Source organism: Neolamprologus multifasciatus, chromosome 15 (genome assembly GCF_963576455.1).
Source record: "Neolamprologus multifasciatus chromosome 15, fNeoMul1.2, whole genome shotgun sequence".
Classification (NCBI taxonomy): Eukaryota; Metazoa; Chordata; class Actinopteri; order Cichliformes; family Cichlidae; genus Neolamprologus; species Neolamprologus multifasciatus.
This window is the reverse complement of record NC_140453.1, coordinates 28,594,812-28,617,227: the sequence shown is the minus strand read 5'-3', so window position 1 is coordinate 28,617,227 and position 22,416 is coordinate 28,594,812. Positions and strand designations below refer to the sequence as shown.

The window sequence follows — 22,416 nt, the reverse complement described above, 5'->3', positions numbered from 1 at the left end:
ACTGAGCTGCCAGACCTCACAATCTGAAGGTTTCCAATGATAAACATGACAGATGTTTTATACCGAAAGGAGGAACAAAACTGCTAAATGGAAAGAAAAAAGACTGAAATAAGTCAAATAATAAAGAATCAAATGAACCAGAGCAATAATGTTTGATATCAGTTTTTTGTAAGTGTGTGATAAGTAAATTAACGTACAGTTCAGTAATAGAGTTTTATTTCAAAAACATTGTCTGAAATACGGGGTTTTTTTGCATTTGTGATTTGTCTTTAAATAAAACAAAAGAACAAACAAACAAGCAAAAAACGAACAAAGAAAAGAAAAGAAAGCAACAAGGAAAACATAAACACTGAGATGCTGGAGTTGAACATATTACATAAACACTGTTTTTAACTCATTATTGTTTTGGAGACAATGTATTTCAAAACACTTAAAACTTTGGGAAAACAGTATTTTCCTACCTGAGATTACATTTATCCGCATACTTAAAATCTTCTTTAAAAGTCATTCTTTGCTGTACTTTTTCTTTAGTTTTTGATATTACATTTGTATTACTATTTTTGTATTATTTATACTTTAAGGTATAATTTTACATTAAAATAAAGTAGAATGAAATGAACAAAGAAAAATAAAATAAGATTAAATAAAATTATAATCACACTTGATTTAGAAAAGCAAGCAAGGACGCACGCTGCCAATCACGTGACGATAACACCAGTCTTCTCTGACGTTCTAAGATTAACGTTTCCGGTTTATTTTTCACAATAAAGGGCTTTAATTATTTTATGAATTTTGTTCGGCCCCGAATGGTTTTATGTGGTGTGAAACAATTGAATATCAATGGTGATTTATTGAAATTATATTTTAGCTTTACGTCAGAACATTTTCAAAGAACTGTGTTCCATATACATAAAAATTCAAATAACATTTTATTTATTTTGAAAGGTTTGCTTTCCATTTCCGGTCCAGACCGACGGAAATGTAGCTAGCTTAGCGTAGCTCCTCCCTGTCTGTTAGCGCGTAGAAAGTTCAGCTGGACGGCTGAACTCGGTCGTTGGCCTCGGAGGTTTAACAGAATGGCTCCACTGAAGTTTTGTGCGAATATTTCGTGGCTGTTCACAGAGCTTCCGGACTTCAGCCAGAGAATATTAGCAGCAGCCGCGGCTGGATTTCAGGCTGTGGAGGCAGCGTGGCTGTACGACTCGGATTTACAGGAGCTTCAGAGAGTCCGAAAGGCCACAGGGGTGGAGGTCGTCCTTATCAACACCCCGCCAGGTAGACACTAGAGGGGGTCGCACTGTTGGTTTACACACAGCTGTTTATGTTAACTCCCAATGCTGAAGAATGGCGTGGAGAGCAATTTCCTCCCGGGTGGGAGTGCACAACAATAAAAGAAAAAACCATCTTAAAACGATATATATTAATTGTTTTTATTTTAATAACAAATATTCGTAAATAAGACAATCTGAAAATTAAAAAATACAAATTAAATCCAATACAAAGCCAGTCAGGCCTGGTGAAACGGCCTGTGTCAGGTAGTGCTACTGCTCCACTACTGGCATGTTTTATAAAGCCAAAAATACTAAATTTGAGCTATTCTAATGTAACTAATACAGTTTCAGTGCAGGGTTACCGTTAATAGTGAGTACAGGACGATAGAGCTGCATTGTGTTTGTGTCACAGTTTCAGTCTGTTAGAGGATTGTTCCACCTCTAGTCTTATTGCATCCATGCATCATCTTCTGCAGTTCAGGGTCACAGTTGGGCTGGAGCCTGTCCCACATGTCATTGAGGGGGAGGCAGGGTGGCTTTATAGCTGTGGCTCTCAGATGGTCTGACGAAACGTGTTAATGTTTCCTCTCAGCTGACTGAGAGGTGGTTAATAAAGGGAGAAACTGATCATTTAAAATAAAATCTGATTGAAGTGCAGAGTTTAAGCTATAATTCAAGGGGTTAACAAAAGTATTGCATTTATTGTCTTCTTTCAATATGCTGGAGCTCTACTCCACACTATGCCTCCAGTCATCTGAGCTCCTTACCCTTTCTCTAAGAATGAACCCAGCCACCATACTGTCATTTCAACTGCATGAGTTTGCGACCTTTTGGTCATTACCCAAATTTCATGAGAGTTGGGACGTAGATGGATTGTCTCAGTCTTTCAACTTGGTGCTCTCGTCACCTTGACAATTCAATACAATACCTGCAATACTGCTGATGTTGCACCAATCTGCTGGTCCAATAAGATTTCAAAATGCTTGAACTGCCTTGCTTGAGGCAGCCTCTCTTCTCCAACACAGTGGGAGAATTCCACTGTTTTTGTGGCCTCAGACTTGTAGGACTCAGACTTTGACTCCGAGGTGCTGACTCTCCTGCATGTTGTAAGGAGCTAGTTGGGGTGACTTGGGCACTGGTTAAGATGTCTCCCAGGCACCTCCCTTTGAAGGTCTGGGAACGCCTCAGGATTCTCCCCGGAGGGAAAATGTGTCTGGGGAGAAGGATGTATGGAATACCCTGCTGCCAGAGGTATCCAAATTTGAATGAGGGGAACATGATGGATGGATGCAATTGCATTAACTTGTTTTTAATGCATAGTCCCAGTTCAGTCAAAAGAGCAAATCTGAGATATGAACATGTGTGCATTTCAATTCTGAGCTGCCCTTTGCTGTCTCTTGAAAAGCAATCATGTTTAGGTCAGCATTAAATACATGCCGTAGCCTGATATGTATCATCTAAGAATGATAACTACACATCACAGCTACAAAGACCCCAACACATGTGAAAGGTCTGTTTGCTAGTAATATATGGTGTAAACACAGTATATTGATTAGAACAAGGATGTGTTGGGTAGGAACCTGCCAGCATAGACAAACAGTTTTTCCTTATTTTCATGGCTCTGACAGTTTGAATAGTTTTGGTTTTGAAGTCCTCATTTCTTCCTCAGGGTTTTATTAAAAGTAACTGTCGTTCAAGATTAATTATCACCCAGACCAACAAGATCATCAGTTTCACTTACGAAGGCAGAGCAATGAAGATGCATCAACACATCAGCAGGCATTCAACACACAGAAATTAAGCTTAAGAGTGATTGTGGTGTGTGTGCATGCGTGTGTGTGTGTTGCAGGAGATATAAAGGCAGGCGATCTCGGTCTTGGAGCAGTTCCTGGGAGAGAAGCAGAGTTCAGAGAGGGACTGGATCTAAGTTTGAAGTATGCCAGAGCTTTGGACTGTAAGAGGTAAATTAAATCCATTTATCCCCCAACCTCCAACCTGAGACACAAAGAAATTACATATATTATTCATAAGCATGTAGTCATACTAAAGCTTGCATTTGTCTTGTGCTATGTAATAGGGCTGCATCTTCAAGTAATCAGAATAATTACAAAAGCAAAACCAAGAAGTGATGCAGTCTTATTACTTCTTATATGAAAGACATTTCATATCCGCACACTCGCACGCACAGAGGGCCTCCAACACTAAAGAGAGGTCCCATACAGGGACGCGGACCCTAACCACGGGTCTCAGCCCGTGAAGCCCTTTCAAAGAAACGCATAGCAAGGGGAGGTGCACTTGCTCTCACCCTGTCTGCTGCTCAATAAGCCTTAATTGTAGAAAAAAATGCTTTTATCCAGCAGCTCCTGCAGGAATGTCAAAATGGATAACTGGGATGGGAGTGCGCTGGTCCTGGCACCATTCCTCAAAGGCTGCCCATCTGTAAGCATATGAGGCTCCTGATTGTTGCTACCATGCTTGGGGGCAGACCCTTAGTCAAACTGAACCTGTCATCATGGTGAACTGAGGACATGCGGGGCCGATGCGCTCTCTCTGGAACTGGAGATATCCCTCCCTGCCTGTTTATATGAGAGACCCTCCTGACTTGGATATTCTGGCTCCTCAGAATTGGATTAAAATGCTTGAGAGCTGAGAACACTGCTAGTAAGTGATCGATGTGCAGCCTGTGCTGTGGTCCAGATCCCTCTCACTGATGCGCCATCACACAGAGCTCCCCACCCCATCAGAGAAGCATTGGTGGATACCACGCTGTGAAACAACACTGCCAGTCGGAGAGCCTGGTGCAGCAGCCAGGGCTCCCTCCAGGGACGGAGAGCTGACATGCAAGCTGTGGTTACGTCAGCATCCTCCAGCAAAAGCTACGTCGCCACCTGCTCTGTTTAGCAAGTTACGAGAGCCCAGGCGTCCAGATAAGATGCGAACACCCATCTCTCTGAGGGGTGCTAACACTGCCGGTGTGTTCATAGGAAATGCATCACCTGCCTGGCTCACTCGCTTGCAGGCTGAAGATTTGAATAAGCATTTTTCATTGATTGTAACACAGGACCGTGTATATTAATACAGTTTGCTGGAGACACGTTGGTGGGGCGCAGCAATGAAACACAGCAGGAACACTTGATTTGGTCACCTTGGAGTTACAACCTGAGAAATTTTGTGTGCAGGGGGTTTGTGGTTCGTAGACGGTGGTAGAAAAGTGCAGTGTTGTCTAGAGCCGACAACCTAAACACAACTTAAGTGGTGCCTCTTGGACAGCAACAGAGAGGGAAAAGCAGCATTTCCCTGCAACTGGACCCATTCTCCACTCGATCCCAGAGCCAGGAGGGCTGAGGCTTGTTGGGCCCGAAGGTTTGCTCCAAGTTTACTGGTGTGGAACTCGATACGGAGGCTGTGCGCTCGCTGCAAGGTCACCTACAGCAGCCGTGGGCACCGCTCTCTCGCAGGTCGGCAGAGGAGTGGCAGGCCTGTGAGAGCTAGGTGTGGGCTCTGCTTCTTCCTCAGATCAAATGTAGCCTGCATTGCTTCAAGTGATGAACCCAGCAGCAGACACTGGTTCGTCAAATACACAGTCTGGGAAATCAAAGAGCGTCAGCCTCTGTGCCACTACCATCAACACCATCCCTCTGCCAAGGCAGAGTGCTGCATATGGTGCAGCACTCCAGACCACTACTGCATAGCGGGGCGCACGAAGGATCTAATAAGTGGTGATTATGACCTTGTTAACCCTTTAAGACCTACCATAGAACCAAGCCCGCCAGAGCTTATATTATATGTTTACATGCTGTGGAGCCATTTTTGGGAGCATTTCAAGTTGCTATACATCAATACAACCATTACAGCCTAAATTTTAATAATATGTCTGCATTAAGTGCATAGTAATTACATACATTGCAAAAAAGTGCAATAAACTACAAAAAAATTGAAAATCGTTTTTGCTTTTTTAACATATATTTCTAGTTAGAGAAATTTAAGAGGCTTATCCCTCAAAACTGTAAATACAAAAAAGTTGCACAAAATAGTTTCCCACCACAGGGAATTTATTTTAAGTGTCTTCATAGTTTTATTTTTGAAATACACCAATTTTTATACACTGCAGGAAAAACGAAAACAAATATTATAATGCAAATTTGCAAAAAAGCAGCATATGCATCAAAATAAACTATTTCCAGCAGTGCAATATGAGTCCTAAGCATCCCAGAAACCACACAGAAAGTCATAAAGTCAAAGATAACTTTTAAAAACACCAGTATAGGCTCATGAGGCCCTGATGGTGAAAAACTACATTTCCGCGAAAATGACGTCACTTCCGGTTTCGGGCAGGTCATGGCGGACATGCAAAAGTTCGCGCTGACGTCTATTCCAACGTAGGAAGTGTCATGAACAGCTGATCGGATCGGCAAAGCGTGTTTCTGGAATATTATGTTTTTGTTGCTGCAAGTGCTTTTTATGCAGTTTTTGCAAAGTTATATGTGGAAGGAAACTGTGACCGAGGACAAGCTGATGGCATAAGATGTAAGTACAACTCCTCCGGTTTCATATGCAAAAAAAATTATTGCGCTAACTCATGTGGTTGCAGAGCTACCGGGATTTAAAAGTAGTTGCGCCAAACGGAGCGTGCCCGCTACGACCGGCTTTAAAGGTTTAAGGAGAAGTGCCAGTGGGTTGTCTGCAGGAACCAGCAGCCCGAGCACCAGCAGGGACATTGCCTGGTACGTCTGGAGCACTGTGACGAAGCGGCAGTGCCTGAGCCCGATAAATCTTGTCCAGCTGCGACGTGCTGAAGCTGCAGTGCGTGAACGGCAGAGTTGTGGGGCAACCGTCACCGTGTTTGTGAGACGGATAAGCAGCCAGGGACAGCTCCAGATAAGCCAGCCTCCTCGGCACCATCCAGGTCCACAGTGACACAGGTAGACAGTATTTTGCTCCATGATGCGGTCAGCTCAGAGACCAAGTCGGGAACATGGGACGCCAGTTTTTGGCCGTCATGGACTCCGGTGGGTGATAAGAATTACAACGTGTCCTGAGCTGGCAGAGGAGAGGGTCAGTCCACAGGGGAAAAGAGACATGTCGCTGTGGCCGGCCGACGCAGCAGTAGCGGCACACTGCGATAGGCTCTCCTGCTCATCCCTCAACAAACCACACGTCCAGCACGTCCTCGTCTCCCTGGGGAGCGCTCGCCACCTTCGTGGTTCCAGCTCATCTTTGGTTAACCCGTCGACATCTTCCACGTCGTCAGCTCAGCTAATTGCGGGGACATTGACCACATACTCCTCGTCTGTGGACTCAGAGTTTACACACTGTTCTTCACAGTGTGTAAACTGAGTCCATGTTAAACCATCATCATCTCTGCTGCTGTGGTGTTGTCAGTACTGGTGGGCTTAATAAACTCAATTAACTTAACTAACCTTTTATTACGTGCTGCTCCTAAATTGTATTAGCTGTATTGCAGTTCTGTTCTTAGTGGCTCACATTTGCCGAGCCGTGTGTGAAATGAAGCTTCGAAGCAAAGATTTGTGTCGAGAACGTTTTACGATGGAATTAATCAAATTACTCGATGAATGTTTGCAGTCCACCTGTATGTTACCGTGTCACTGCTGTCATGCTGTAATGCTTCTGCTGACATTAAAGTCACACTAACAGGTCGTCTGTCATCGCTGACAGTCGTCATCAAAACCAAGGTTTGAATTTCTATTATGTTTGCACCAATAATGCTGCTGTTCCCAGCTGCTCGTAGCTTTTTCAACAACATGTTTAAATATTGTAAATATAAAAATGAGACACTATCTCCCCCCCTGCTCTCCGTGGTCAGCTGTCTCTCTCAGTGAGCGAGTGAGCTGCACTGAGTGATGGTTGTTCCAGCAGTGAGTCCAGGCTCAGCACCAAAGCTGACTGCTTTACATAAATTGCTGAACTCGTTCCTGTTGGACGTCAGGTTTGTGTTTGTTTTTATTCAGCTGGATCCATTTACATGGTTTAAATTGTATCTATGCATTTTCTTTATAACCTTGTGAAGCACTTTGTGTGTTTTGTTCTTGAAAAGTGCGGCATAAATAAAATTAACTTACTTACAGTTGCAAGTCAACCAGGCTCAGCTGTTTCTCGGGCCATGATAGTAGAGCAGCTAGAAGAAAGGCCCTTTAGTAAGAGGCATGGCTGCTCACGCAAGACCGCAAACACTGTCTGCTGAACACCAGGCGACGTTTATGGCCTAGTAACACCACTCTGTGTAAGTGTAAGTGCTCCTTCCCTTCACAAAGTAAAACATTGTGCTCTCAGCAGCTGAAACGTATTTACTTTAAAACACAAAGACGTGGTGTCCACTCATTCTGCCAAATGTTATACAAAGTATAAGAAAAGGTCATTTTCATTGTGCTGGCAGTAACCACAGCATTACTGGTACATGCTGTGGTTACAGTTTCAGCCAGCAGGTGATTTACTGGTGGATGTGTTGAGTTGTTTGTGGCTGCTTTTTCTTGCACAGCCCTCATTTCCTCGAGTTGTTGTCATGTGTGGCTCCGTTATATTATCGTCTGATTAAGTTACGACTACGTCGACTTGCTGCACCGTCTCACCACACCAGCTGGTACTTAATGAAGCTCAGCCATAGTTGAACTTGATTTCATCTCTTCAGCACCGTGCACAGATGTTCTGGACACAGTCAAAGCAGTTGGTTTGTAACTTCCTGTTGATTTTCTGGTTCGTCTTCAACATTTGCATTGAAGATTTGAAGTTACTCGAAGCCTTTCAGTCACAGCTTTGCTGGTTTTTATCACTTTTTCATAAAATGCATCAACTGTCTGATATCTTTTGGATGTGTTATAATGAAGTTAATCACACTTCTGGCATCTGAGGCTACAGATTTACCAACATATGCTGTGTTCAGAGGCTGCAGAGATTTAGCGAACAGAAGCAGCTGTGTGCAGCAGACACCAGAGTCCACTGTGGTCGGGACCAAACACCACCAGGAAAAGTGAATTCAGTTCATGTAAATAGGCGTGACGTCACAGCAATCAATAACTCTGCCCGTTGGCGTTGTCCCCTGATACAATCGGAGTAATTTACAGGAAATTTCAGCGTAACGTTCTTGATGACCGCTCTGGGGCAGGCTAAGCCTCTTAATGGAGCTGTCTAATGGTGCGAGATGTTAGAGGTCCGCCGAGGTTAGCTGATGCTCCGTATATGTAAAGCAGAAAAGGAAGGTTTTTATTTCTACTTCATGTTGCACTGCTCTCAGTTCAGTTTCCAAAGTTGTGTTTTTATTAGTTTTAGTGTTTTACGCGTTTGTAATGGTGGATTTTGTGTCAGTGCTTCATCTGCTGACTTGGAACGCATTTATTTGTAAAACCCGATGACAGCGTGTGTTAAATAAACGATCAGTTGGATGAATGACTCCACAAGTGTGCGTTTCCTTTTTTTGTTATCCAGTTACGGGAGTAGAGATGGGTATTGATAAGATTTTCACGATTCCGATTCCATTTTCGATTCTGTTTAACGATTCGATTCTTTTTAAAAAGGAGAACACTAAGGTCGATTAGCTCAGAACTTTGTTTTATATCTTCTCTTTGAACAAGAGAGAAATTTAGGAGTAACATGGCCTTACAAACCCAACAGTGAGATCTTCAGAGATCCAGCCGACGGCTCTTCAATGGGGTGTCACAGGGTCCCCAGGGAAAAAACTGTAAATGTAAAATAATAAAATAAATATTCTTCTGTAGCAATAACAAAGTATAACATAAATTATTCTGTAGCAATCACACAAGAATATCCAGTAATGTCCCTGCCTACAATTAAACACATTCACTTACTGAAAATCATCTGCTGTGGCAAACGGCTGCAAACCTTTTACCACAAACTGAGTCACTGCTCGCTGACATTCGTCTATCCTGCCTGAAAGGAGACGCTACGGTAGACTGCAGCGAGAACTGCCAGCATCTGAGCCAGACTCTGTCTCTCATCATGGTCACCTAAACGCACAGTAATGGCAGGTTTTGTAATAAGGCAGATCGCGCTAACATAATCTGCACTGTTAGTTGATTATTTACCCGCATTAACGGGAGAGGACGTGCAAACGTTACCGCTGCTGCTGGGTTGAGATTCACGAGGAATTAAAAACACGACATTCATTTAAGGTCATCGTGTGTTTGTGAGCAAATGCTTTTGCATATTCGTCGTGTTTCCTCCCTTAAATGAAATATCTACTTTGCAAGTATTGCAAGTTGTCCTGTTGTCATCCGTTCTCGTAAAGTATAACCAAACTTTTTAGCGTTTGAGCCACTTAGGCGCCGTGTTTCCTGCCAGGTAAATGACGCTCTGCAACATGGTGACGTCACTCGGGGCGACTGGAATCGATAAGGGAATCGTTTGCAAAAATGCCAAACAATTGCAAGGACTTGAAACAGTGGGAACCGGTTCTCAACAAGAACCGGGTTTCGATACCCATCCCTATACGGGAGCGTCACGTTTCCACTAAAGGTTAAGTGAAGACATTGTGTGTTGATCTGGACTTAAAGCGTACATCATCCCCACTGCTTTGTTCATGTAGAGAGTGCTGGTTGACCTCTGACATGGCGTTATGGTTCTAGATCCTCACTGACTGACCACAGTGAGAAACAAGGACACATGTTGCCAAATCCGAGCCATCAAACAGCCTCTTGTGTGCGAGCGCCCGGCTGTTCCCTGTAACGTGCTGGAAACGTCTCTTTTCAACATCTGTCGGCTCATTTTTCTGTTTTCATAACTTTCTGTTTGACTCACTGTTTTGTTTCCGAGCAGCTGGCGACATAAATTTAAAAAGCTCGTTTGTCTCTTAATTCTTGTAATTGCTGCTGTGTTATCTCATAATTTGAGCCAGTTTGATTAGATGGTTGATAAACCAAACAAATGCACCTTTTGGAGATCTGTATGTGTCACTTTTGTTCTCAGGTGTGTAAACCTGCCCTGCAGGTACAGAGTGGATTTGGCACAGTGTGTGAAAAATAAAAATCCATTTAGCTGCTGGAGCTTCAGGCTCCTGGTGCTCGTGCAGACTCACATTCAGCAGAACGCAGGTATTGTTAATGACTGGCTTTAACCAGACAACGTGTCTGCTGCGAAGGTCGATTCAGACCAATTTGGGACAAGGTCAGTTCCCTTAATAAGTCTGGCACAAAAGCCGTCTTTATAAATGTGTTTTAAAAGCTAGAATAGATGTTTCTGTGTGCCGGCGCGTCATCTTTTCTACATTTCCTTTTCAGGATTCACCTGATGGCGGGGAGAGTTCCTGTGGACTCTGACAGAGACACGGTTGCCAAGGAAATGGAGGCGGTCTTTGTGCAGAACCTAAAATATGCCGCTGATATCCTTTCAAAGGTAAGTGACCTTCTCTGTCCAACATACCACTGCTGTCACGTCAGTGCAGTCATAAATCTTTTATGAATGCATTCCCCTCTGTGCATGAAAAAGGATTGAACCCCTCCACTCGAGGCAGAGTTTCAGCGTGCACGTGATGAGCACAGTAAAGGCAGAGTTTCAGCGTGCACGTGATGAGCACAGTAAAAGTAAAGTTTGGCGGTTCGGTGTCATGGCTGAGAAAGAGGATCTCCACGCTAACAACTGGATCTGTTCCCGTGCTTAAAGCTGTCGCACAGAGATGAGCTGATGTCACTCGGTGCTCTGTAGCCGTTTGCTTCTCCACAAACTTCTGCTTGGGAGCCACGCCAACTGCGACATCAGTCCGTGACTTTCCAAGCTGGCGTCCCTGTCACCGCTTCCCAGCCCTCCACTCTCCTGTGTCACGGCTGCTTTTCAGCAAAATACTCTGAAACTGCATGTGCATCCACTCGGATGAGCCCTGACGCTGACCTGCGACAGCGTTTGAAGCACTTCTGTATCGTTTCTCGCTGCAGTGTTGCTGCCAGATATGAACAGAGACGGGTGTAATGGCCTGTGGACAATGTTTTTAGGCTATACCACCATAGACAGTCTTGATATTTCAAATATTTCATGCTCAATTTATCCCTTTAATACATACAATTGCGCTCGTGTGGAGCTTCTAGAAGTCATTGCAAAATAGACCTACAATAAAACACAATTTAATCCATTCTAGGGCTGGCACTGGGAAACATGGCACTTTAACAACTGTTTGCTGAAAATACGGCCATGATGTGAGGCTGTATGTGCTCATATACTGTCATTTAATACACGCTAAAACTCCAGCTTTATTCTGTTTCTCTGCTAAAATCCTGATTTTAATAGTTGCAGCATTACCTGATAAAATCAGCGTAAAAGCCAACAGCTGTGATTGTATTTGTTCCTTTGGGGGGGGGCTGCTATAGTTTGGTGTAAAATGACTCAAAATGATGTTTTTGTTGAATCAGTTGCTCCTTTTCCACTCTGCACTTACTGAGCAGAGTAAAGGCAAAAATAGAAGAGCCTCTGACCGGACAGCAAGGGTCTATGCTCGAGGGGGGGGGGGGCGCGATATTTTCAACTCTTCTGTGGACAGTATGCTCGTTTCCCCAAACGTTTGGATTTCTTGGTAACTATTTTTGTCAGCAGTCACTCGGGCTGCTGGATTATGGCAACAATGATAATCACGATTATTTTCACTGAGATCTCGATTATTTGACGATATTTATTTAACAATAACAATGTGTTGAATAATGACTTTAAAAAATAATATAAAATAGTGCAAATACTGATAACAGTGCAAATGTTTGCAATATAAAAAATAAATGAAAAATGTAAACATCTATGTTTAGTGAAGTTTGCAGTGTTGCTCTGTGGTGCAGCTACGACACTGTAGCAAAGTTTACACACTGTGTCTACTTGATCCACGTCTGACTGAACCCATAATGTTTCCACACCACTCAAGTTTTTTACCTCTTTTCAACCAACAGCATCACTCTCCTCTCCAAATAACTTCTGCTCAGCTCTCCGAGCTTCCCTCGGTCCTCTTAATCAGCGGTCCCCAACCCCCGGGCCTCGGACCAGTACCGGTCCGTGAGTCATTTGGTACCGGGCCGCGAGAGTTGAGGCTCAGGTGTGAAATGTGTAGTTTTCAGGGTTTTTATCGGTTTTCAGCGTTATTTTGTTATCGTTTTTATCGTTAACTCGGTTTTCCTGGGTCTTTTCACGTGTGTTATGAATAAATCTTCTTTTTTTCGGTACCGGTACTAGTTTTATTTTGTTGTATTTATCCGCGACACCTTAAAGGCCGGTCCGTGAAAATATTGTCGGGCATAAACCGGTCCGTGGCGCAAAAAAGGTTGGAGACCGCTGCTCTTAATTGTTGTGACACGTGTTCGAAATGCAGAGAGGTGCGCTCGATTTGCCACACGGAGCAGCGCGAGAGTAAAGCACGAGGGAGGGGCTAATAATCGGCTCATTTTTAATGATCGTTGAAAGCACAGATCATAATCGAGATTAAAATTCGATTAATTGAGCAGCCCTAAACAGTCACTACTTTGGACACCTGTAGTACGTTGTGGGGAGCCAGGTCTGGGATGTTAGCTGTGGGCAGCAAAATATGAGACGCCCAGAGTTTGAAACTGGCAACTAGTAACCTGAAGGTTGCTGGTTTGAGTCCCTGTTAAGGTAACAAAATGTGTATAATGAATGAAAAATATGATTAAAGTCACACCAATCACAATCTCGCTCTTAGGAAGGAATCACTGGACTGATTGAACCGATCAACACCAGGATTACAGACCCCCGGTATTTTCTGGACTCTCCTCATCAGGGTAAGACCGCCCACTCTAAACACGTTATATTTACTTTTGCATGTGAATGATCAAAAACCTGAGTTCAGCTGGAGCTTCAAGTCAGAGTTGACTGGTTGACGAGACTGATGATAATATCAGGGCTCATTCCAGGTGTCATACTCGTGACCTTTGACCCTCTGGATATCATGTTAGATGCGAGTGTATTATATGTCCTTCATGCAGACATGCTAACACTATTTTGCTCCTGGTGCTTAGATTAGATTAGATTAGATTAGATAAAACTTTATTAATCCCTCTTTATTAATAATCAAATTAATAATCCTTTATTAATTTGCTGTGTCCACAGCGCTGGGCTACAGTTCATACTGTGAAACGAGGTGCAAAAAGGGGGAAAAATGGACGGTGTCAGCACACAAAACGACTCTGTATTTTATTCATTTTCTACTTTCTGATACCAATCTGGTGTCCAAGTACCTGAATTGGACTTTTGGCACCAGTTTGTTAAGGTTTCTGAGTGTGGCACGCTCAGTGGAGAGATTAAAATGCAGCGCCGTGTTTCATTCCTGTTGGGTCAAAGTTGCAGGTGAGGATTTTAGAACAGGTTAAAAAGTCTCAGACATCAGTGGAGGCATGTGCAACCTGTAGACTTTTAAAGAGTTTCATCACTTTGTTTTTTTGTGAGCGTAATGATGTAAAAACCTGTTTCCAACAGCAGCAATAAAATCTCCCATCATCTCTGAGCTGGACCAACCAAATGCAGTGGTCTGATTGGTCAGATCGGTTTAATCGAGCTTGGTTAAAAAGTGAAATTACAGCTGCTGCATTAAAAATCAGTCCAAAAACTGCAGTTTTTATGCATCTGGTGTGTGAAGGCCTTCAGACTGTGTCATTAAAATGAGTCAACAGATAAAGCGGGAAAATCCCAACCTAAACGTGAGCTGGTATCACATTCATCAGTGATCCTGAACCGTGAACGGCGCGATGTTGTAATGATGACGTTCAGCACATCGTCTCATTTCCAGCACATGTAAATGTTGCTTTTTTCTGTCTGCAGCATCTGCGATCCTGGAGAAGGTCGGGAAGCCAAACATGAAACTGCAGATGGTGGGTTCTTTCAAAATATGTCTGAAGTGAAGACAAATAATGTAACAGCCGTCTAAACTGTTTCAGGACATCTTTCACTGGCAAATAATGGATGGAAACCTCACACAAAACATTCAAAAGTACATTCCTGTCATTGGTGAGTATGCACATGTTCATCAGTTACAGCAGTCAAGTACCTCAAATCTAATCCTTCTGGGTTAATATCTGCAGAGGCTGCCTGTCTTCTTTATTCATTTCTGCCGTCACTCACACTTCCTGTCTCTTCTGCTCTGAAAGTGCTTGAACTCGTGGGGGTGACGGCGTGCTGGCTTGAGTTAGAGCCAGGAAATGGCCATAATGCACAAAAAGTGGATGTGCAGAGGGAACTGACTTACCCTGCTGATGATATGAATCTGCTGTGGATGTGCTTTGCCTTTAAACAGCAGCTACAGAGGAAATGAGGTCCATCAGGTCGTTTGCTTCATCAGCATCAGATACTGACTGTAGGCTGCCGTAAATGACATTTTTAAAACTTGAACCTTGTTATCGAGCAGCTTTTTTTTCTCTCTCAGAGGCAGACTGAAGGTATCTGTGTCTTATCACACAAGTGGCATTAAGGATGTTAATTAAAATCACCTTGCAGAGCTCATAATATTGATGTGATATGAACACTGACCTCTGTCAGCTGCACTCAGAGAGGCTGCGTCTGCACTTGTGCTCCGTCCTTCTGTCTCGTTTAGTTCTGTTTGCATTGACTGAAGTGTAGCAGTAACAAATGCACGGCTGATTTTCACTCTGACACATCATTGCACAGATGAAAGAAGTCAGTCCTACGTGTTTCTTTAGTGTCTGTATTGAAGGACAAAAGTGCTCCCAGTTCCTCCGTGTTACTGGAGGTAATCCCATCCACAGTTAGGCGCTGACCTCTGCTCTTTATGTTGCCCAACACAAATGTGGGCAGTTTCACACATAAAACCTGGTTTTGTTTGGTGTGAACACATCACACGATGATAGGTTGTCACATTTCTCAGGTCACGTCCAGATTGCTCAGGTTCCCAGCAGAAATGAGCCCGACAGCGCCGGAGAGCTCAGTTACAGCTACCTGTTCGACACACTGGAAAACATCGGCTACCAGGGTTATATCGGGTGTGAGTACAAGCCGCAAGGTGAGTGTTCGTGTGATTTAAGCAATGATAAAGACTTAGAAAACAGCCGTAATTAAGTCTCTCTTTGCACTGCAGGCTCCACAGACGAGGGTCTCGGCTGGATCAAAGAATACTGGACTCACAGGAAGTGCTGAGAGGAGGTGACGGAGCATGAAGCTGTCAGAGCCCGACGGACCTCCACCTGCAGCACCCACCTTTTCCATTTAACGCAGACTTTGCACAGACTCCTGTGTCGTCCTCTCTGAATCTGTTTCCACACTGTAGAAAGAAGTGAATACACGTTTTCCTCCTCATCAATGCTGGGTTTGTGCTGCTTTCTTCATCAGTGCACTCGGTTCACTCACAGCAGTGATTCAGGATGGCAATGTTGTTCTTTAAGGTCAAATCATGTTTTTCCATAAGTTTCTTCGTAGCATCAGGTGGAAGGAACGGACGGAGCAGGCTGAGCTGCCCGAAGGCTCAAAATGAGAAAATACTAGATGACTGTGAGAGCAAAGGTGTTTCTTAAGAAAAAATATATATCTTATGGAGCAGACTGATGGAGCAAATGATTAAGAATTCATTTTCGAATTAAGTATTTTGACTCCTGGTACGACATTTAAAATATAAATAACTGCAACGTAATCACATTTAATAATGAACTAATGAATGTTATATTTGAAGTTTTGGCATCTGAGAAAATGACCTTCAGGGCTGAAAAATTAAAGTGCTGAAGTGGGTTTTCTTTCTGAGACGTGTCACCGAGATATTAGAAAAATAAACTTTCCTTCGATGTAAAATAGTATTTTCAGAAATGAATGAATAAACTTTCCAGTTTCCCCCAAAACTGCATTAAGGTCCTCTCTTATTTACAGCTGATTCCAAGTAATGAAGTGGAAACGATTTCCTGAACATTTAGCTGATAAATTTCTGGTACTTTTGATTATGTTCATGTTTATTGCTTAATATAACAGAACCAGCGCGTTTATGCTGTGATGTGTTGCTCATACCGAGGCTGCTAGCTTTAGCTCTAGCCACTTTGCTATTGTTAGCTCCTTTAAAATGTTCAGCTGTGTGAGTCATTTGAAGTGTCTGATTAGGTTTATTGTCCTGGCTACCTTCAGTTTATCTGGGCGAACTTGTTTACATTGAGGAAGAGCTTGAATAAACGTACTGTGAGGTTTAATGTGTGAACAGACGGTCAGTCTGAGGTTTGCTGATAACGCTGTAATATAGAAACATACAATCATTGCTGTGTCTTGAGGCTGGTGAGTCCAGAGTCGCAGTGGTCGGTCGTCTCTGAGATGCAGGATGTGGATCTGACTCCACGGGTTTCGTGGTTTCTGCTGCACGAACACTTTCAGCTCGGAGTCTTAATTACAAACGACACCAAATCATTTTCCTGTCTTCTGGTTTGCTTCAGCGCGCAGCTCATTAGTGTTCATCTCCCTGACCCTCGTGGCCTGTAGACTTCACACTGAGAGGATTTCATCCACAGCAGCTTTTGTGCACTTAAGAAATATTTCCACACACGGAGCCACTGGACTGGTGCACATACTGATGAACACTCAGGTAAATGAATTGTTTAACAGTCCATCTCACATTTCAGATAAGTATCGATTATTAACACGTTATGTTAATAATCGATATACCTCCACGTGGACGCATTTCAGCCTCTTCGCCTCTTAACTTACACGAAGTATTTATGGCGATGGCGTCCTGTCGACTGAACGGTGAACCTGCGGTCAAGTGAGCCTCACTTACGAAGTCACAGTCAAGCTAGCCGCACCGAAAATGTGGTTGCACTACTCTTACGCATATTACGGTATGGGTGAAGCCCGGCTTAGAAACGCAGTCTTTTGTGTCCTGACACTATTTGACTTCACAATCCACTCCCAGTTTGGTTCATCTCCACTTTTCCCCCTGTGATCCACAGCCCAAATTACTGTATGATTCAGAGAAAATTAACAATAAAATGTAACCAATTTACTCTACTGTACTTTTAATATCCTCATCTTTGAGCTCAGATTACAGGAAAACTGTAAGAGGTGACGCAGATATCTCACTGGATTCTGAATCTAGGCCATCTCCACTCTGCACCCTGTGATCCACAGCCAAAATTACTGTACGGATGTCCAGAAAATTGATAGTAAACTTTGCACAATTTACTGTACTGTACTCTACATATTCTCATCTTTGAGCTCAGATTACAGGAAAACTGTAAGAGGATATTTTCACTGGATTCTGAATCCAGGGTCCCCCGTTTTTGCATAAGGATTTTCAAGTTGTTGTAGTGTTTTGTTGCGTTCCTTCCACTACAAGGACTGCAAAACACTATTGCTGCACTATGTACATCATCCATGTCTGTTAAGTTATCACAGCATGCAAGGAGCCCAAACACATGCATTCCAAGCCTGTAGTTCTCTGGAATGCTGGGAAAATGAAGGAATGAAATCACTGTTAGTGACCTTTACATTACAAATCTTGTATTCTTTTTTAATTATTGATATAAATGTTTTTTACAAAGGTCCTTGGCATTTTTCATGACATGGCTCAAACATCGATGAAGAATGGGAATGTTGTTGTTGTAGTACTTCTGCAGCAGATCCTCTAGACTTGTTCTGCAGGATGTCATGGAAATGGATCGGAGGAGTACCAGGGATCCATCACACATGAACATGACAGGCCTGTTGTAGGCCCGATTACCAAAGGCTCTTACCAGATCAGTCTGAAAGGCCTGCAAGAAGTATCACAGGGTGCAGAGTGGAGATGGCCTAGAGTCAGAATCCAGTGAAAATATCCTCTTACAGTTTTCCTGTAATCTGAGCTCAAAGATGAGAATATGTAGAGTACAGTAAAGCAAAATGGGAAGATTTTACTATCAATTTTCTGGAAAACCGTACAGTAATATTGGCTGTGGATCACAGGGTGAAGAGTGGGGGTCACCCAGAGTCAGAATCCAGTGAGATATCTGCATCACCTCTTACAGTTTTCCTGTAATCTGAGGTCAAAGATGAGGATATTAAAAGTACAGTAGAGTAAATTGGTTAAATTTTATTGTTAATTTTCTCTGAATCATACAGTAATTTGGGCTGTGGATCACAGGGGGAAAGTGGAGATGAACCAAACTGGGAGTGGATTGTGAAGTCAAATAGTGTCAGGACACAAAGACTGCGTTTCTAAGCCGGGCTTCACCCATACCGTAATATGCGTAAGAGTAGTGCAACCACATTTTCGGTGCGGCTAGCTTGACTGTGACTCCGTAAGTGAGGGCTCACTTGACCGCAGTACGGTGAACCTGCTGCTTCGCTTTTGCGCTGAAAGTTGAGAAAATGTTTTTCTGTGTTTCTCATGTGTCGAGCAGTCAGATGATGCTTTGACTGGCTGCTTGTGCGGTTCAGCATTAAGATGAAGGATCGTTGCAGTGAGCGATCACTCAGCTGTGTACATGAACTGAATCTGTAAGAGGCAGCTACCTCGGCTCGTGCCAAGTGCCAATTGAAGCTCAGCCAGGACCGCGTGAGTGATTTGTGTTGCTATGACAATTGCATCACCAGAGACACCCACCAGTCTTTATTTACTGGCATTACTACGGTGCTCTTCCTCTTCCTCAGGTGTTAGTGACACACACGTGAAACAATCCACGAGCTCGTTTCTTTTTTTCATCCCATAAAGTTATTCTGTTTATCTGGACGTGACGTTTTCAGTGGGAGAAACGTTTCTCACTCATCCAGGTGCTTCTTCAGCCCCAGCTGACTGCAGGTTTTCCCTTATAAACACATCTGCACACTGGAACTGTTGCATCAGGATGGGCAGCTGGCGTAAACTGTTGGCCAGAGAAACATGCAGAGAGCAAACATCCTCTTTAAAACTCTTCCACGGTTTTCAGTGGACTGCTTATTTTTTGGTTGGATGCTGGACGCTGAGCACTGAGACCAGGACTGTGCTCATAATTGTGTGTGACATTAATGGGACTGTGACCGAGGTCATTCCCAGGGTGTAACTGTGCACGTGGACTAATACTGAGACATCCTAGGGTAAATACTCAGCTTTTGCACTGACACAGGCTTTGATAAATGAGGTGGGTGCAAGCAGACGTTCCTCAGCGTGACTTCATCTTAAAAATGGAAATGAAGTCGGAGGATCATCAGTTTGACTGGAGGAGATCAAATATGTGCTGCAGAGTCTCAAGTCTGAGAGGACGTAGCAGACTGTCCAGGTTTCACAAGAAATTATTTTTTAAATCTATGTTTTTTCCCTTCATTGCAGTTTAACAAAAACACTGATAATCTGTTTGATGCAGTTCTAAAGGTTGCAGAGACACGCATGTGAAACCTGAAAGAAGCTTCTTCTATTTCAGTCCAGCTGTTTTAAGCCAATGATCTCTGATTCACAACCTTAATGAACACATTTAAAAATAACACAGACATGAAAATGTGACAGGGAGGGCATGAGTGTCAAAACCACTCTGGCTTCATTTAATAAGACTACAAATCAGTTTTATAGACACACTGATGTTGTGTTGTCACGCCTGACTGACTCATGCTGACTTTGGTATTAACGCCTTCATTAAATCTTTTACTTTTGTTCCCAACTAGCTGCGCCTTTTTAAAATTGCAGTTATTTCCACATTTCCACTGACTGAACACCTAAACTATAATAAATGCTCTGGTATACAACCTGACACACTGTAAAAACAAAGGTTTTGTGCTTTATGCCGATGATTCTGGCATCTGCAGGTTTGAAGATGCTAAAACAGGGGCGTCCGACTCCAGGCTCGAGGGCCGGTGTCCTGCAGGTTTTAGACCTCACCCTGGGTCAGCACACCTGAATCACATGATGAGCTCATTAGCAGCCTCTGGAGAACTTCAGGACATGTTGAGGAGGTCATTCAGCCGTTTGAATCAGCTGTGCTGGATCATCTGAAACCTGCGGGACTCCGGCCCTCGAGGCCTGGAGTTGGACAGTCCTGCACTAAAGTTTTGTCCGGAGCTTCTGTCACGACACGAAGCTGCACAGTGAAGAACAGTTCAGCACACTCTCACTCTGTAACTCGTTTATTTAACTTTACATACTGTATAAAGTGTTCTGTATATACACAATATACACGACACAGGTAGTGCAGGTTTTCTTTTACAGGGCTGTCTGGTTACAGTTCACATTTTGCATGATGAATAATCCAGTGTTTAACATTCAGACCTGTTTGGTTCCCTCCCAGGACGTACGACTTCTGCAGGAGCCGCGCTGGACACGAAGCCTTCCTGTTGTGATGTAACAGTCCTGCGTCAGGCTGCGGTATGAGAGCCACGCTGTTTGAGAGCACACACCACCACCCCAACATGCTTTGGAAACACTCGGCGCTGATGACATGTGGCACGCTATTATGCAAATCACCAAAGTTAATGTGACCAATTTTCCTGCTTATGAAAGGCAATTTTTGTCACATTTCTCCAAACTGACTCAGGCACTTGCGCTGCATAACACCAGCAGTGTTTCCACACATCTCCTGCCAGAACGACAGCAGCGTCACTTCACAGGTTTGGGAGTGAAAAAAGGGAGAAAAAATAAACAGAGAAAGGCACTTGAGGGCAGCAGATATGGCAGTGGGGTTCAAGTGGAAACAGCTTTGACGCATTTGAAAATTGAACATAAAACCCTTCCCACTCTGCGCACCGACATCTGGGCGGTCTCTTGTTTTAACACTGATGCGGCGTGAAGCTAAATACTATCAGAAGGCACGAGATCCAAGCCGACGCTGAGACATTAGTGAAGATGTGGAGCTTTAAATTTGTGCAGGACGCATGTAAGTGCTGCATTCTGACCACTGACTCAGGCTCAATGATGTCAAACAGCTGCTGCACACTCATGATGTTTCTGTCCGTGCATCGACGGCGTCCTCGCCGCGTCATATCCATCAGAATGTGTGAAAGAGCACCTTCCAGGTCGTCCACCATCAGCTGGCAGCAGGAATTACGAGTCGGTAAAATCCTGGAAGTCACCACAAACCTCTTCACTACTAACTCGGTGAAGCCCGTTCTACCTTTGTGCCTTTTGAGCACCGAAGTTTTTTCCAGACTGACAGATGGATGTGGAGCTGCAGCAGGTTGTGGTGGTGAAGGTACGTCCTCAACTATGACACCAGAAACCCATCACAGCAGCAGAGCTCTGACGTCTGTGATGACGCGGTTCAGGTCGTCTCCTCTTCCGTGATGTTTTCTGCTCACGTCCAATCAGGAGGAGACCCCGTGGCAGACCCGGGACACAGCTGAGCTGTTCAGGAACGTCTCATTATCCTCACTTCCTGGAAGAACTGGAGGCAGCAAGGCATCATCAGTTTGTGGTGCCATGCTTACGAGTAGCAGTACATTTTTAGGGAGGTGGAAATACGTGGAACTGGTTCTGGATTTGGCACGACGTTGGTGGAGGTTCAAGGTTAAAGATATGAGCCCTGAAAAGCTGCAGATCATCTCACCTACTCAGCTCAGACTGCCCCACGTGTTGGGACTGACTCCGTTTGATATATGCTACATATTAAATGATCAAACAATCTTATCAAGCACTGCAAATGACCTCAAGCTCCTCGAGGAGCCAGTGATGCTGCTTTGTCTTTATCTTCAGCCCATTTTTGAATCTGTTTCAGGATGAGAGATGTTGCTGACATGTCTCAGCTGCTACAGTCAAAGATCTAAAACATCACTTTTTAAACATGATTTTGTACGTTTTGATTTGTTGTTCCAACACATAAGTGCATGTAGCCTGCAGTTCTCTTCAGCAGGCTAAATCACCTGGATGTTGATCGCCCGTCTGACTCGTGACAATAATGGTAAGAAAGGAGCTTCTGCTGTGGTCACGGTGCTGCTTGAAGGCTCGTACAGTAGCTGTGAGGGAACCCATCGTAGTGTCTGCTCAACTTTATGATCCTCAACGTTTAGGACGGTTTCGTGCACATGAGTCCAGTATGTTGCTGCTCAGCATGATGTAGAAAGCTTCTCTTCTCATTTCCTTCTGCTGTCGTTTCCATTTTTCTTGTGTTACGACGACTCGGGTTCGAGTGCTATAGCAGCCCGGTCCACAGATTGTAGCACGCGGTGTTAATGACAGACTCCAGGTGATGATACATGGACACCAGCTGAGGAGGGGGGCTGCTGCCGGCCTGCGGCTGCAACGGCAGCGGCTCCCGAAACACGACCTTTAAACTCT

General features: G+C 43.8%; 2 protein-coding genes across 15 annotated transcripts in view; one reads left to right on the top strand and one right to left on the bottom strand.

Annotated features, from left to right (window-relative positions):
- Positions 1 to 959: 959 nt before the first annotated feature.
- Positions 960 to 16,063, top strand: hyi (hydroxypyruvate isomerase). Of its 3 annotated transcripts, none has more exons than XM_085133118.1 (8): positions 960 to 1,275; positions 3,121 to 3,232; positions 10,520 to 10,634; positions 12,928 to 13,006; positions 14,043 to 14,092; positions 14,141 to 14,228; positions 15,103 to 15,237; positions 15,313 to 16,063. In XM_085133118.1, the coding sequence occupies exons 1-8, from the start codon at positions 1,077 to 1,079 to the stop codon at positions 15,369 to 15,371; spliced, it is 837 nt and encodes a 278-aa protein (XP_084989244.1). In that variant the 5' UTR covers positions 960 to 1,076; the 3' UTR covers positions 15,372 to 16,063. The 3 variants fall into 3 exon arrangements, with proteins under 3 accessions (XP_084989244.1, XP_084989246.1, XP_084989245.1); XM_085133119.1 differs by having other exon boundaries at positions 961 to 1,275; positions 14,159 to 14,228; XM_085133120.1 differs by lacking the exon at positions 14,141 to 14,228.
- szt2 (SZT2 subunit of KICSTOR complex) overlaps positions 15,628 to 22,416 on the bottom strand; it is a 115,814-nt gene continuing 109,025 nt past the window's right edge. For all 12 annotated transcript variants that reach the window (XM_085133085.1, XM_085133096.1, XM_085133086.1 and 9 more), the window contains one exon: positions 15,628 to 22,414. In XM_085133085.1, the coding sequence (XP_084989211.1) occupies positions 22,271 to 22,414 (144 nt within the window). In that variant the 3' untranslated portion in view covers positions 15,628 to 22,270. The remainder of the gene's footprint in view (positions 22,415 to 22,416) is intronic.

Bases quoted from the DNA above. Each gene is read 5' to 3' on its own strand.
- hyi (XM_085133118.1), top strand. From the start codon at position 1,077: ATGGCTCCACTGAAGTTTTGTGCGAATATTTCGTGGCTGTTCACAGAG. The intron at 13,007-14,042 runs GTAAGACCGCCC...TTCTGTCTGCAG, and splicing joins TCTGGACTCTCCTCATCAGG to CATCTGCGATCCTGGAGAAG. The intron at 15,238-15,312 runs GTGAGTGTTCGT...TTTGCACTGCAG, and splicing joins GTGTGAGTACAAGCCGCAAG to GCTCCACAGACGAGGGTCTC.